General features: G+C 35.5%; 1 protein-coding gene across 1 annotated transcript; it reads right to left on the bottom strand.

Moving 5' to 3' along the window:
- Nucleotides 1-488: 488 nt before the first annotated feature.
- LOC149159421 (expansin-B16-like) lies at nt 489-1365 on the bottom strand. Its single transcript, XM_089434306.1, has 4 exons — nt 1356-1365; nt 1083-1266; nt 843-972; nt 489-686 (listed from the first exon to the last, which is right to left on the bottom strand). Exons 1-4 carry the CDS (start codon nt 1363-1365, stop codon nt 489-491), a joined length of 522 nt encoding a protein of 173 aa, XP_089290432.1.
- Between the last annotated feature and the right edge of the window lie 13896 nt (nt 1366-15261).

A 15261-nucleotide genomic window follows, 5' to 3' on the forward strand; every position in this document is an offset into this window, starting at 1 on the left:
AAAATCTAAAAAACAAATTCCCATCCCAAATGTAGAATAAGTAACCTATTTACACAATTAAATCATTTTAGAATTTCATCTATGATTTTTTTGTTATATATGAAATTATTGCTTTCCATTATTGTTTTCGCAACTAAATTGCAATATAGTTCAAAATTTACATTTTAAAATTGATAAAACTCTAAAACACAAATATAATAAAAATCAATTTATTTTAACATATTTAAAAAAACAAGCATTTAAAATCTAAAAAACAAAAAGATTTAATGATACGAAATTATATAACGTCATGTCATGCAAAACCCCTTCCTTTATACTCGAAGGGAGTAGAGCACTGTTGCTAAGGGAGTTTAGCGGACTCTTACACTCGAAGGGAGTAGAGCACTGTTGCTAATGATATACACAAAATTTCTTGACAAAGAAACAAAAATATCAACGCGTGTGCGGCATGCCTCTCATAGAGTGAGAGCAGTGGGTGCAATTGACCCTTAGTGATAGTTGACATTCGATTTGTATGTAGCAGTGGGTTGCCAATTTTTCGGGATAACGTTGTTTGCCGTGAGCGTTTTCTTGCCGGAAAGAGAGGTCAATCGAATAGAGAAAGGCGCTTGGAGAGGGTTAGGGCTATTGAGAACCCAGTTTACACCCCATTTATGTGTCATCTTTTGCCATGATTTAGAGTTTGCCTGCATCATAATCAAATAAAAAAAAACGGAGATCATATGACACAAAATCCCAGCTCTTATATAAATCTCTCTCTCATCATATATATATATATATACACACAAAGTATGAATCTGTGTATATATCATAAAACTTGGGTATATATATGTGCAGAATACCTGTTGTAGCTCAACTGCTGCAAGATCACCATCTCCTGCTTGATATTGAATAAATACTGCGAAATAGAAATTATTGGCTCCTGCGTCAACGTGGAAGGCAACATTCATCCCCGAGTATTGGCAAGGCACCCTGCATAACCAACAAAAAGCAAGTGTGTTTTATGTAAAAACAATTGAAATTATAAATGGGCCAAATTGTTATTGATGGGGCGTTAATTCAGTAGAGTAGATATAAAATACCGTTGGAATGATATAGGCACGATTCCAATCTTACGGAGGTCTGCATCTTTACCGGGAGCTGCAATGCTGTCAAAGGAGGCACCACTGAGATCAAAGTGTGTTTTGCCACCTCCGCAGACTCCGCCACCTGGACATTCATCAGTGATCACCACAGTCACCGGCTTTCCAGAACAAACGCCCCTCACTCATTTTAATATTGCAATTACCGTCACTCCCGAATCCATGAAGATTGCCGTACCAAGTTGCAGTGGCTGGCTGCCAGCCATTACTCACAGCCACCCATTTGCATAGAATTACACGTGTGATCACATAACTAAAAGAGAGTCTCATTTTCGAAGCAAACGAAGCGCACAACATAAACTCTTCTCTTCTATTGGACTTAGAGAAACTACAGTCTACCACAACCCCTAAACCTCTTCTACATTTATAGTAAAAAAAATTGGCAACTACTTCGTTTTTGGGTTTTGACAGTTTCTCCATTTTCTCCAATATATTATTATATTCATTATTTTATTTCATTTAGTCTAGTTTCTGGGCATATGTAAAGTGTGAACTAATTATTATCAATATTTTATATTTTGAAATTATATTATATTTATTACTTTATTTTATTTAAACTAATTTTTATGTATATTTAAAGTGTGAATTATAATTATATTATAATTAATGTAAATCACTATTATATTATAATATAATATAATGATAATGTATGAGGGTAGGTTCATTAAAATATAATAAAATTTCAGTTTTGTATAAATAAATATTCATTTTATTCATTTTTTTATTTATTTTATTATTAATTTATGTAATAATATTCATTACTCAACAAATATTTAATACAAGCTTACTTCAACTAATAGATAAAATGATCTTTTTTCCGAGCATTATTTCTCGTCAATTTTTCTCAAAATATTATATAGATTTTTTTAAATTATAAGTTTAATTTTTTATTTGCAAAGATGGAGTGCCTTGGGCTTTTTGGATGTGCTTAATCCATTTATACATTTAATTTTAAAGTGTACTTTAAACAACAATATCTCAATATTAGAGTTTGACAATATCTCAATATTCAATCTATTATTATTAATATATTGAAGCTTACTTCAACTAATAGACAAAATGATCTTTTCTCCGAGCATTATTTCTCATCAATTTTTTGCAAACTACTATATAGATTTTTTTAAATTATAAGTTTAATTTTTTATTTGCAAAGATGGAGTGCCTCTGGGCTTTTTGGGTGTGCTTAGTCCATTTATGCATTTAATTTTAAAATGTACTTTCTGGGCTTTTTGGGTGTGCTTAGTCCATTTATGCATTTAATTTAAAAATGTACTTTAAACAACAAGAAATCACAATCTTGCTAAAGATTGTATTATTTTATTTAGGCCAAAAAGCAATTTCATCTATTAGTTAGACTAGGTCATCGTCTATATTTTATCTATTTATTTAACAGCTCCATACGTGTCCTTGTATTAGAGTTTGACAATATCTCAATATTAGAGTTTGACAATATCTCAATATTCAATCTATTATTATTAATATTTTATCCTTTTAAATTATATTATATTATTATTTCATTTCATTTAAAGTTTTGAATTATGCCCCACCATAACTTCATTCCCCTAAAAAAAACTTCCTATGAGTATATTACATTTTAATATAAAGTTATGCATAGTTTAACGAGAAGCTATATAAATATAAAAACTTAAATATGAACTATTAAAATATTATATATTTATTTCAAATAAGTAATAATTAATACATAATACATACTATTTCAAATAATCAACAAATAATAGATTTTATATATATATATATATATATATGAATTAAAATAATATAATAATAACTTTTAATGTAAATATAAATATATGATATTAAATGTTGATATTTGTAATATATTGCAATGTTGGTTTATATATTTTTTCCATTTTCTAATTTATTGTTATAACATTTTATTTACTTAGATAATTATATTTATTATTCAATAATATATTTTATTTACTTAATTAATCGTGTGGCTCAATCCATAATGTCTTTTAATTACTTAATTAAATATATCATACATCAAGTATCAAGAAATTGTATAGTTAGGTAACTCTTCTTTTTGGTCGTTTTATGCAATTCCTTGATAGTTGTTGAGTGATATCTTTAATTACTTAAATGAAATATTTTATGGACCGACCCATAATACTAATTTAGATAACATCTATGTTTCAGTAACAATGTGATTAGTTAAGTAAATGAAATTTATTAAAATACTGAATTACTTTAAAAAGTTAGTAACTTTTTAATTGAATTGATTTTAATTGTATTTAATTTAATAATGATTAATTTTAAACTTTTCTTATTTGTTTATGTTAAAATCAAAGCTATCGTTCTAAAGTAATATAAGATAAAATCTTACATTCTATGTAACACCTTCATGATGAACCCTCAGTGTGTCATGTACATATCATGTTTAGCATCGTGATTTAAGGATTCTTTTGGTGCCCACGTGTCCATGCACCTGTGTTTTAGGCCATTATGCTTATGTTTATATTTTTTGAATCCACATAGCCTAATTATGTAGGTATGAAATCACACTAATAAAATAAATTACTGTTGTAAAGCAAGCCCAACAATAGAGCATGGGGCCACTAAGACTCCTTGGATATGAAAAATGTGGCTTAGGTCTAAGTGATGAAGGACTTACTCCTAGGTGGATAAGTTATTATTAAAATAAACCTAAGCCGAAAGATACACATGTTTCATCGTAATTTTATAAAGAGACTTTAGATATTTCATTTTCCAAAGGAGGGACGTGCACATAAAAGTGAAGTGTGTTAGGGTCACCCATCATGTGTTGCATCATTCCTACAATGGAAGGTAACTTGACTCCCAGAATGGGAAGAAGGGGTGATCCTGTGACATGATTATATCCTAGTAAAAGCCTAGGTGGAATTAAAAAAACAAGGATAGGTTACCTTGGTGCAAAGCCAGAAAGGTACTAAGAAAAACCTCTCGAAGGTAGATGGAACTCCTATAAGGTACAAGTTTGAGGAATCCCTAGTCAGTTGTATTCAAAATCCATGGAATTTTAGTCATATAGCTTCATGGTTTGCTAGTGCAGTGAAGTGGGTGCAATACTGTACCGTGGGTTTTGTGAGATGATGGGGAATGTGAAATTATTAGTGGAAGGCTGAGAAATAAATTATTAGTGGAAGGCTGCTAAAGTTTGGTATTATGGCACTATTCATGTTCAACATTAATTAGGTGCCATAGCCAGCTTTAAATAAGCCTTTTTCCTTGTAGATTTGTGGCCCTGTCTTGGGGGTGACCCATCATTGAAAGCTTATGAGCAACATGGTCTATGGGAGGGTGAAATGTCTAAGACATGCAACCGGTTAATTATTCATTTAAAAGCAAGTGTTTATTATTATTTTTATATGATTTTTTATGTTAATACTCATTTTGTTTCCGAGGAAAATCTAGGCAGATCCACTCAAGGTGATCACATCCCACAAGCCAAACTAATCAAATAATAGACCCAAAGGCATCGAGGAGAATTAAACTCGTGACCTCCCAATGGCAAGGTGCTTTAGCAACAACACCTTGACCAATTGAGCTAACCCTCGGGCCTTGATATATTTTGATGTGTTGCATGTGAAAGGTGATTTAAATGGTGACATTTATGCAATTTCATTCCCATAGATGAATTCATTACATGGGAGAATGATTAAACGTGCTTCACCAATGATACATGAGTAAAATTGAAGGGAAAATTTCAAAAAGATCAAATTATAGAGGTGGCGATACACTCGAGTGGTTGACTGGGGGTGTTACAAATTGGTATTGGAGCCCATGTTACAACGCTCGATCCATATGCATCAAAATTTTCTTACATAGAAAGATTACAAGATGCACGACAACTATTTGATAGAATTTCTCAAGGGATAGAGATGTGTGAAAATTTTAATTTGATATGAAATCCACAAATAATGAAAAATATAAGAGTCACTTATGGGATTACTATTAGTGAAGCAATGGGTTAAATATAGTAGTAGATATATCAATATTGTGTACTAACAAAAATACTAGAAAAATAAACCTAATTGATAAACCCTAAGGACCAACTCAATTGGAGGTGGTTGTGTAAATTAAATATTACGTACCAAGAGGTTCAAGATTCAAATCCCATCAATTTACTTATTTCTTATCGAAGGGGTATACGTAGGAACCTAGGGGTTATAGTGGCAATGGTCGAAATAAACACTATGTCACGTTAGTATGGAATATGCCAAGTTGATGATTCCTCTAGTCACTAAAAAAAATAAAGGCTTATTGACCAAAAGTTTTAAAAAGAATTATAAAGTTTGAAGTTTTGAAAATTTTCATATTATGATATTGACAATGAGCTAATAATATTATGCGGAAATTGATTTGGCATGTGGAGAAGGATAGGTGACAAAACAAGCGGCATGATTGAATACCATTAAAAGTAACCTTTAAGACCACTTCCGCTCAGCTTCATGGTCATTCGTCTATCCTATCCTTCTATGACATTATTTCGCATGCGCCTGACAACTCCTTTCCTCCCCCACTCCCCCCTCCCCTTTTTCTTTTTCTTCCCTGTTTTTCTTCCCGACTTTTCTCTTTATTTCCCTTTCTCTTCCCATCCCTTGTATTCTCTACTCCATCCCTATTGAGATTGTAGGTTGGAAGGTGATTCTGCATGGATCATGTGCCATGACATGAAATGAGTCACCTCAATTATCTCCTATGTAAATTAATTAATGAATTTCCTGAGTATAAACTTTAGACGGAAATTTAATTTGGTTGTTGGGTACATTTTTATAAAAGGGAAAATAATTCTACTTTATATTAAGTCTAAGTCATGACTATTGATCTTGATAAAGTGAGATCTAATCTCAACTATTGAGATCAGGAATTTTGCTTGAGATTAGGGTTTGGTTCTTTTAATAAGAGGTTCAAGCCAAAGGATATGCACATTCAATTTGACAAAAGTTGAGATTCATTCGAGCATGGTATTTGGTAGCAAGAGTGATATAATGCTAGATAAAGCTAGCTACAGCGAGACCAATAGAGAGGCTAAGTTTTCTCTTTAGCCGAGAGGCTAATTTTCTTTGTACACAAAATTTTCCTATCAATTCGTGCATGTGGGTGATATAAGAACTAAGTGAGAGAAAGAGGTCTCAGACATTTAGTTGGGTATTTTCCAAAGAAAATTCTTGTTTAACTATTATAAAGAAATATTTTTCCTAAAGCTTAATAAGAAGCCCAACCTTTGCAAGTTTCCCCACATTGGGGTTTCCAAGGCATATATATGTGTTATTTTTTGTTGCATGTGATTAGTTTCGAGTATTTTTTTTTCTTCTGTTGTTTATTTGGTTAAAAAAATTTATTTTTACAAATCATATTAGAAATCATTATTTATTTCAAATCCATGATTATTTGTTCAGAGAGTAAATTTGTAGCTAGGCTTAAAGAAATTAACAATCCTTTTAACGTCCTATACTTTTACACATTCTTCCTTTAATTTCCATCATTTTAACGCCCTCATTATGAACTTTCTTTTTTAATATTTTAGCCACTGTCACATCTAAGTTATAACTTAACATATGCTCACACTTTCCTCTAGTTTATAGTGTTTGATCCTAGGTGTTTGGAGTTCTCTTTTCTTAGCTTTTAATAATTAATTTTGTTAGTGACCTAGGTATATTTATAATGTCCAGCGTTAATACATCAACTTGTTAATTTAATTATATTAATAATCTAATTTATTTATTACATTAATTTTTAAGATTATTATTTATTTTACTATTAACACTATTACTAATATTAACACGATAGTTTTATTAATATTTAAGAGTAACACTTTAATACTAATATTACTACTATAATCTTAACATTTTATTAATTTAGCTATTAAATTAAGTTCTATTATTAAGTTTCATAATATATTATTCATTAGTCTTATCAATAACATTAAAACGTTTAGATTTATTATTACGATCAGTATTAATATAACTTCTTTTCTTATTATGAAGACAACAGATGATCCATGTACAAGTGAGTTTTAGTCCTTTTTTATGGACATATTTGGTGTAGAGAATAGTTATGAAGGCCCAATTCTAGTATGGTTCAAAAATTGGAATGTCAAGGCCTTTACCACCCCTATTATGAACTGGGTCTAGGTTCTAAGTACTGGATTCATTTTGTGGCATTTATGGAAAGAGATAAGATATCATTTTTTTTGAAATCAAGAATGTAAATCCATCATATATGTGAACTCAAATCCCAAAACATTGGTGAAACTATCTTGGCTTTTGTTTCGAATGAGGATGGTTGGAAGGTTGATGGCCCTGAAGCACAGGTATTATCTTGTCTCCATCTCTTTCTGAAATGGCACGGTCTGTTTCACGGCTGACCTCTCCAAATATTACATTGTCTAATTCTCCTTTCATATGCCCTCCGTGTGGATTTGTTAAATTAATTTTTGATAGTGCGACTAAAGGGAACCGAGGTATTGCAAGTTGTGGGGTGGATTTTCATGATTCCATAGGGATCCTTTTGCAAATTTTTGCACTCATCTACAGATTCACATCTAATAAGTTAGTGGAATTTTTAGCAATGGACACAACTCTAAATATTGTTATCCATAAGGTTATCAACTTATATAGGTTGATGTAGATTCAATGGTAGTCATTAATTTCTTGAAATAACTCTTATCTACATAACCACCCTCCACATTGATCCACAGTTAGAGATTGATATTCACAGTTCATTGTATAAAGGAAATTTTGTTGCAGTTGGATTATGTTTTGGTTATTCATTTCTATCAGCGTAAAAATGTAGTCGCAAACTACTTAGAAAATGTTGCATGTCAGTATCGACAACTATCTATTGATGATCGCCAGCCTCACCTTTCTCCAATGATTGATACGAACATATTTTATACATTGATATCATCGCGATGGCTTCATCCCCAATGGGGGTAGACATCATGAATAGGTGGATGAATGGAAAATCCTTTAAAATGATATGCCATTTCTATTCCATTCTCTACATGTGGGTGTTGTGTTGTTTCATAGTTGAGTGTCCTTGGGAGGTATAACTGACAACAAGGGTTGTTAAATTCCCCTCGTTGGGCGAGTAGGAATGTTGCATCGTCCACTAAATAGTGCAAGTCTTTAAATTTGTCATCATTTGTGTGTTTTGGCTCAAAAATGAAGGTTGGTGGTTCAGTGAGGAGATACCCTTTCTCATCTTTGGCTATTTTAACCTTGGTTCACCATTGTGTCTTGTACTTCAGTCCTTCCATTTTGTGGTTTTATTACGGTATTTGAATGGTGATTTGGGTGGTAATGACATAGTTTCTAATATTTTTTCATATTATTATGCTTATCCTGGTGTTTCGGACTCATCGAGTCTTTGGATCCATGTTCTTCTTCTTGTACATTGACAATCTACATTTGGGGCTAGAATTCGAATTGGTGGTCATCTTTTCAGAGCTTCCTTTACCAGATAGCCAATTTCAAGGTATAGCTTACCCCTGTCCAGTTTTGGTTTTAGGGTATTGGTATCCTGGGTACTTTTCTGTTTGGTTTTAGTTACCTTCCGGTTCTCATATTTGGTTCATTCTAGTTGTTTAGCATTGGAGTTATTATTCCTGTGTTCTATTGTAATTCCTTTGCTTTCTTTTAGGTTGATTCAAAGGGTTATATTACTTGTGTTTAATCCTTAAATTCCTATAGCTGGAGGGCCTTATTATTATGCTCTAGACTTGCAAGAAGATACCAAAATACCAAATATGCGAAGAAACATACCCAGAACATAGAACAATAAGAAATAACGGCAAGTATTTTATTATTAAAAAAGAAAAGCAATGTTCACTTGCCTCTTCGAGGGGGCATCCTCCAATAGAGTTGGGCTCAATTACAAAATAAGACATGATGCTCCTCGAGGGGAGTCTCTATCCTTTATATAGGATTCATACATGCAATACCATGGTTCTTATTAATACCATCTATCTAATACCATGGCCCATTTGCAACTAACTATGCTCCCTTCTTTAAATGCGGGTCAACCACTTACAATTATTAATATGGGCTTTATTGACTCTTTACTTCATTATAACTATGACTCGATCCTATTACATAAATAAGGGGGTTAGGGTTGGACCCTAACATGCCCTCCCCCATAAGAATAGCCTTGTCCTCAAGGCTGAATTTGTCAAAACTGCTGAAGAATAGTGGTTGGTTCCCAGGTCGTATCTTCGGGAGAGGTGTCTTTCCATTTGAAAATGACTTCCTTGATCATACAACCGCGCAGGTGCCATTCTCGCGTGTCAAGAACCTGTTCAGGTTGGATCCAGATTCACCCTTCTTCATCCAATTCAGGTAGACTGGTTTGAATTCGGCAATGGTTCCCAATCACTTTCTTGAGGCATGAGACATGGAAGACTGGATGGATTTTTGCAGTGGGTGGCAAAGCTAGCTTGTAGGCGAATTCTCCGATGCGATGAAGTACTTGATACGGTCTGTAGAATTTTGGAGATAATTTCTGAAAACCCCTGTCTTTGAGTGATGTTTGCTTATATGGTTGCAGCCTCAAAAATAACTAATCTCGTTCTTGAAATTGGCGTTCTCAACGATGTTGATCTACTTGTTTCTTCATGTGGTTTTGAGCTTGAAGGAGATTCTTTCTGAGGTGGGCCAGCATGGTTGTGCGGTTCTGTAGGAGTTGATCCACTGCTTGTACCTTCGAGCATCCCTTGATATAAGAAGTAGGTGAAGGAGGGAGTTGACCATAAACTGCTTCATATGGAGTCATTTTGGTGGTGGCATGATAGTTGGTGTTATACCACCATTCAGTTAGAGGTAACCACTGTACCCATAGATGTTGCTTTTCTGAAGTGAAACACCTAAGGTAGGTCTCCAGACATTTTTTTACTGCTTCAGTTTGACCATCATTTTGGGGATGATAGGAAGTACTAAGTTGTAGTTGGGTACCTTGTAGTCTGAAGAGTTCCTGCCAAAAGTTACTAGTGAAGATCGAATCATGATCAGACACAATGGAAAGTGGGTATGCCATGCAATTTTAAGATCTAGTCAATGAAATATTGAGCTACTAAAGTCGGTGTAAAAGGGTGAGGTAGGGCACAAAAATGAGCATACTTAGAAAGTTTGTCCACAACCACCATGATGACTGACTTGTTGCCTGACTTCGGAAGACCAGTAATGAATTCCATAGAAACCTCCATCCAGATTGAGGCCGAGATGGGCAATGGCTGTAATGTGCCTGGGGATTTGACTGTTTCTCCTTTGTGATGCTGACATATGTCGCACTCAGCTACAAAATCCAGAATGTCCTTTTTCATGCCTGTCCAAAAGAATGAATGTCGAGTGTGAGCATAAGTCTTCTGAAAGCCTGAATGACCTGCAGTGGGAGATGAGTGCAACTTCGCCAAAATGTGATTTTTGAGGGTGGATGTTGGTGATATCATGACTTTGTCCTTGTAGTGAAGAATCTCATCCTGCCAAGAGTAGCCCGCTATGGAATTTGGATCTACCTGCAATTTATTAATGAGTTGGGAGAGCAAAGGATGTGAAAACAATTCCTTGTGAGCCTCTTCAATCCATTCTGGAATGGGAAGGGAGATTGCGAGTAGGGTGCTTTCCTCCTCAAATTGGCATGATAACGCATCTGCTACGACATTTGCGTGCCCTTTCTTGTGAATTATCATAATCATATCCTAGCATTTTGGCGAGCCATTTATTTTGTTGTGTTGAGGATAGGCGTTGCTCCAAAAAATATTTAAGCCTTTGATGGTCTGTGTGGATTTGGAAACGCCACCCCAATAAGTAAAGTCACCAGGTACCTACTACATGTAAGATGGTCATCATCTCCTTCTCATAGGTAGATTGTCCCAGATTTGTCCCACTTAGTTGTTGGCTAGTGAAGGCCAAGGGTCGACCTTCCTGCAATAAAACTGCCCCAATACCCGTACCTGAAGCATCACATTCAATCACAAAAGATTTGGTGAAGTCGGGTAGTGCTAATACAAGAGTGGAACACATGGCATGTTTGAGAGCTATAAATTCCTGTTGCGCTTCATCATTCCAGAGAAATGAATTTTTCTTGAGGAGGTGAGTGAGGGGTCTAGCAATGCGACCATAATTGCGGACAAATTTGTGATAGTAGCCCGTGAGACCCAAAAATCCTCTCAACCTCTTCAAGGTCTTTGGTTGAGGCCAATCCTGCATTGCTTTGATCGTTTTTGGGTCCACCCTGACACCTTCACGCCCCACAATGTGGCCCAAATAATCAACTTATTCCATGCCAAAAGAGCACTTGGACATCTTGACAAATAATTTATGCATCCGGAGCAGTTGCAAGAGAAGATCTACATGCTAAAGATGTGTGGCCCAGGTGCGGCTGTAGATGAGGATGTCATCAAAGAAAAAAAGGACAAATTTTCGGAGATATGGTTTGAGCAGGTGATTCATGAGGCTCTGAAAAGTGGATGGGGCATTACAAAGACCAAATGGCATGACCAGGAACTCATAATGACCTTCATGAGTTCGGAAAGGAGTCTTTGGAATGTCTACTTCTTTCATGCGAATTTGGTGATAGCCTGAGCGAAGGTCAAGCTTAGTAAAGAATTGAACCCCATTTAGTTCATCCAGCAAACCATCGACAATCGGAATGGGAAATTTATCTTTGACTGTCAACTTGTTGAGGGCCCTGAAATCTAGACACATACGTGATTCCCCATCTTTCTTAAGCACCATGACCACAAGCGATGAATAAGGACTAATGCTAAGACAAATGACGAATGATGCCTGCTTCCAAGAGTTCATTGATGATTTTCTCAATTTCATTATTTTGGGCGAACAGATATCTATATGGGCGCACATTTGGTGGTTGGGCCCCTGGGACCAAAGTAATGCTATGATCATGTTCCCCTCTCATGGGTGGAAGCTCATGAGGCTTGTCAAAGACTGGCAGATAGTTGTTTAAGATCTGTTGCATCTCAGGATGAATATGAAGAGAAGTGGGTTCGAAGGCCTGGATGGCATTAAATTGGGCTATAACTCCATGGTGGCCCTTTTCTAACAATTTCTCCATCCTATGCGAGCTGATGATAGAGGGATCACCCACCTGGAGTGTGCGGAGGGTATGTGTGTGGTTGTTCTACTTAAAGCTCATATATAACTCCTGGAAATCCATTATGATTGAGCTGAGTGTCCAGAGCCATTCAGCACCCAAGACAATGTCACACCCTCCCATGTGTATGTCAAACATGTGAGTCTTTAACTGATAATCCCCCATTTGAATTTTGACATTTTCACAACGGCCTTCACATTTCATTGTACCCGCATCAACAATTTGGACCTGGAAGTTAGAGACTACTCTTACAAAACAATGCATTGCTTTCGCGACTCTTTGATGGATAAAGTTATGTGTACTGCCACTATCAATCAAGACTACAACAGGGTGATGCTTAATAAAACCTCTGATTTTGAGAGTTTGGGGAGAAGAAATCCTGGCCAAAGCATGAAGCGAGATATTTGGTTCTTCAGGTACATTGTCCGGCTGTTTGTCCTCATCTTCCTCCTCTGGTTCCTCAAGTGGTGGGGCTTCCTCGGATGAATTGTGATCAGTAGCTATTAGAAAATTATATATACATAGCAATGGAACACATAGAATATTGCATAAATATAAACACAGAAAACTCATAAAACCAAAGAGACACAGATATACATGGTTCACCTAGTTTGGGCTACGTCCACCCTGAACAACTAGTCTTTCCTTTCTATTATCCAGCAAAATGAACAGACACAACCTACAGCAGATCCATTGCAATATCCTCTATTTTCTCTCATAGTCTCACCTCTCTATTTCTCGCTCAGACAATACACATCTATTGCACAACCTCAATAAAATGCCCTCATACAAAGAGAGGGGGTTTCCTTCTAGGGTAAGAAACACTAAACTAAACATAAGTTCTACAGTTAGATCATCCGCCTAATGAACTGCCCAGATTGACTAGAAATTACTATACTTTTACAAGGAAATTTTACATCTGTTTTTAGCGTTGGGGCTGCTGCCCTCGAAACCCCCTCTAGGGGACCGCTAGCCCCCAGACCCCCCTGGAACCCCCACGAGGGGGACAAGTCCCCCCCACGTGGAGGGGTGTACAAACTTCCTGGGGTATACATCTGGCTAAAACAAAGACCTCTAAATAATCATGCTCCACACCCAACAATCTCCCACTTGGAGAATGATTGTAGCAACTCCACTGCTACTTCATTTGTTGGATAATGACTCCTCTTTGGACCTGGCTATTTCTCATATTCATCGTCATCCTTGAAGACCAATTGAAACTGAGAATATTCTTAGTTTCTCCCTGGTTACAACTTTTGTTGGAATATCTACAAAATTCTGGCTAGTGTGTATCTTTTCCAACTTCAACTCTCCATCTTCCAACACTAATTGTATGAAATGGTACTTGAGCTGTATGTGTTTAGTCCTGGAATGAAATTCTGAGTTCTTTGCAAGATGAATGGCACATTGGCTATCATTGTATAACATTCCCATATCATGCTTCTTACCCAATTCACCCATAAACCTTTGTAACCAAATCATTTCTTTACTAGCCTCTGTAGCAACAACATACTCTGCTTCTGTTGTTGAAAGTGCAACAACACTTTGGATTTTTGAAACCCAACTGACAACTATTCCACCTACAGTAAATACATATCCTGTAGTGCTCCTCCTGTTATCTCTGTCACCTGCCATATCTGCATCAACATATCCCTGTAGAGAAATGTTTGAACTACCAAAGCATAATGCTTGATTTGTGGTACCTTTCAAATATCAGAGAATCCATTTCAGTGCCATCCAATGTTCCTTTCCTGGATTCTTCATGTACCTGCTTACAACACCCACTGCATGTGCAATATGAGGCCTTGTGCAGACCATTGCATGCATTAAGCTTCCAACTGCTGATGCATATGTAACTTTAAACATATAATCCATGTCTTCTTGGGTCTTTGGGCACATTTCCTTACTAAGTTTGAAATGGCTAGCAAAAGGTGTACTAACTGGTTTTGCATTGTGCATATTAAATCTTTTCAACACCTTTTGTATGTACTCATTCTGAGACAATGTTAATTTGCGATTTTTCCTGTATCTAGTTATTCTCATACCAAGGATTTGTTTTGTAGCTCCCAAACCCTTCATTGCAAATGAATTTGCCAATTTTCTTTTGAGCACATTTATTTCCTTCATGTTAGACCCTACAACAAGCATGTCATCCACATACAATAACAATGTAATATAGTTGCCATCATTTTTCTTTTTCAGATAAACACAATGATCAAAGTGACAACTAGTATAACCTTGTTCAGACATAAACTTGTCAAATTTTAGATACCACTGCCTTGGAGCCTTTTTTAAGCCATACAAGCTCTTCTTCAACCTTCACACTAGTTTCTCCTTCCCTTTTACCTCATATCCTTGTGGCTGTTGCATATATATCTCTTCCTCCAAATCACCATGGAGAAAGGTTGTCTTTACATCTAACTGCTCAAGATGCAAATATTCAACTGCTACTAGACTTAAAATAGTTCTAATTGAAGTCATTTTAACAACAGGAGAAAATATTTCATCAAAATCAATAGCTTTATTTTGTGCAAACCCCTTCACCACAAGTCTAGCTTTGTACCTTTGTTTTCCTCCATCTTCTTCCTTCAACCTGTAAACCCATTTATTCTTCAATGTAGTTTTTCCTTCAGGCAACCTGACTAAGTCCCAAGTCTAGTTATGCATTAAGGATCCCATATCGTCTTCCATGGTTAGCTCCCACTTCTTCATGCTTTCAACCTGCATTGCTTCTTCATAACATTCGGGTTCACCAGAATCAGTCAACAATAAATAATATAATGAAGGAGAGTACCATTCAGGGGGTATACTTATCTTGGTAGATCTTCTAACACCACTTTCAGGTGTTTGGGGTGCCTATTGCTATTGTGGTGGTTGTTGTTGTTGTGGTTGTTGATTATTATTATTTTCAGGCACCTTTACTTTTTCAGTGATCTCATCAAGAACTGTGTATTCCTTGTTTTATTTTTCCTATTTCTTTTCTTGCAACTGATTCCTATACAAGACC

This window comes from Pinus tabuliformis, chromosome 5_2 (genome assembly GCF_031772625.1).
Source record: "Pinus tabuliformis cultivar Carrire ecotype Pingquan chromosome 5_2, CPIR1, whole genome shotgun sequence".
Classification (NCBI taxonomy): domain Eukaryota; kingdom Viridiplantae; phylum Streptophyta; class Pinopsida; order Pinales; family Pinaceae; genus Pinus; species Pinus tabuliformis.

Bases quoted from the DNA above. Each gene is read 5' to 3' on its own strand.
- LOC149159421 (XM_089434306.1), bottom strand. The intron at 973-1,082 runs GTATTTTATATC...TTGGTTATGCAG, and splicing joins GTGCCTATATCATTCCAACG to GGTGCCTTGCCAATACTCGG. The intron at 687-842 runs GTATTCTGCACA...ATTATGATGCAG, and splicing joins CAGCAGTTGAGCTACAACAG to GCAAACTCTAAATCATGGCA.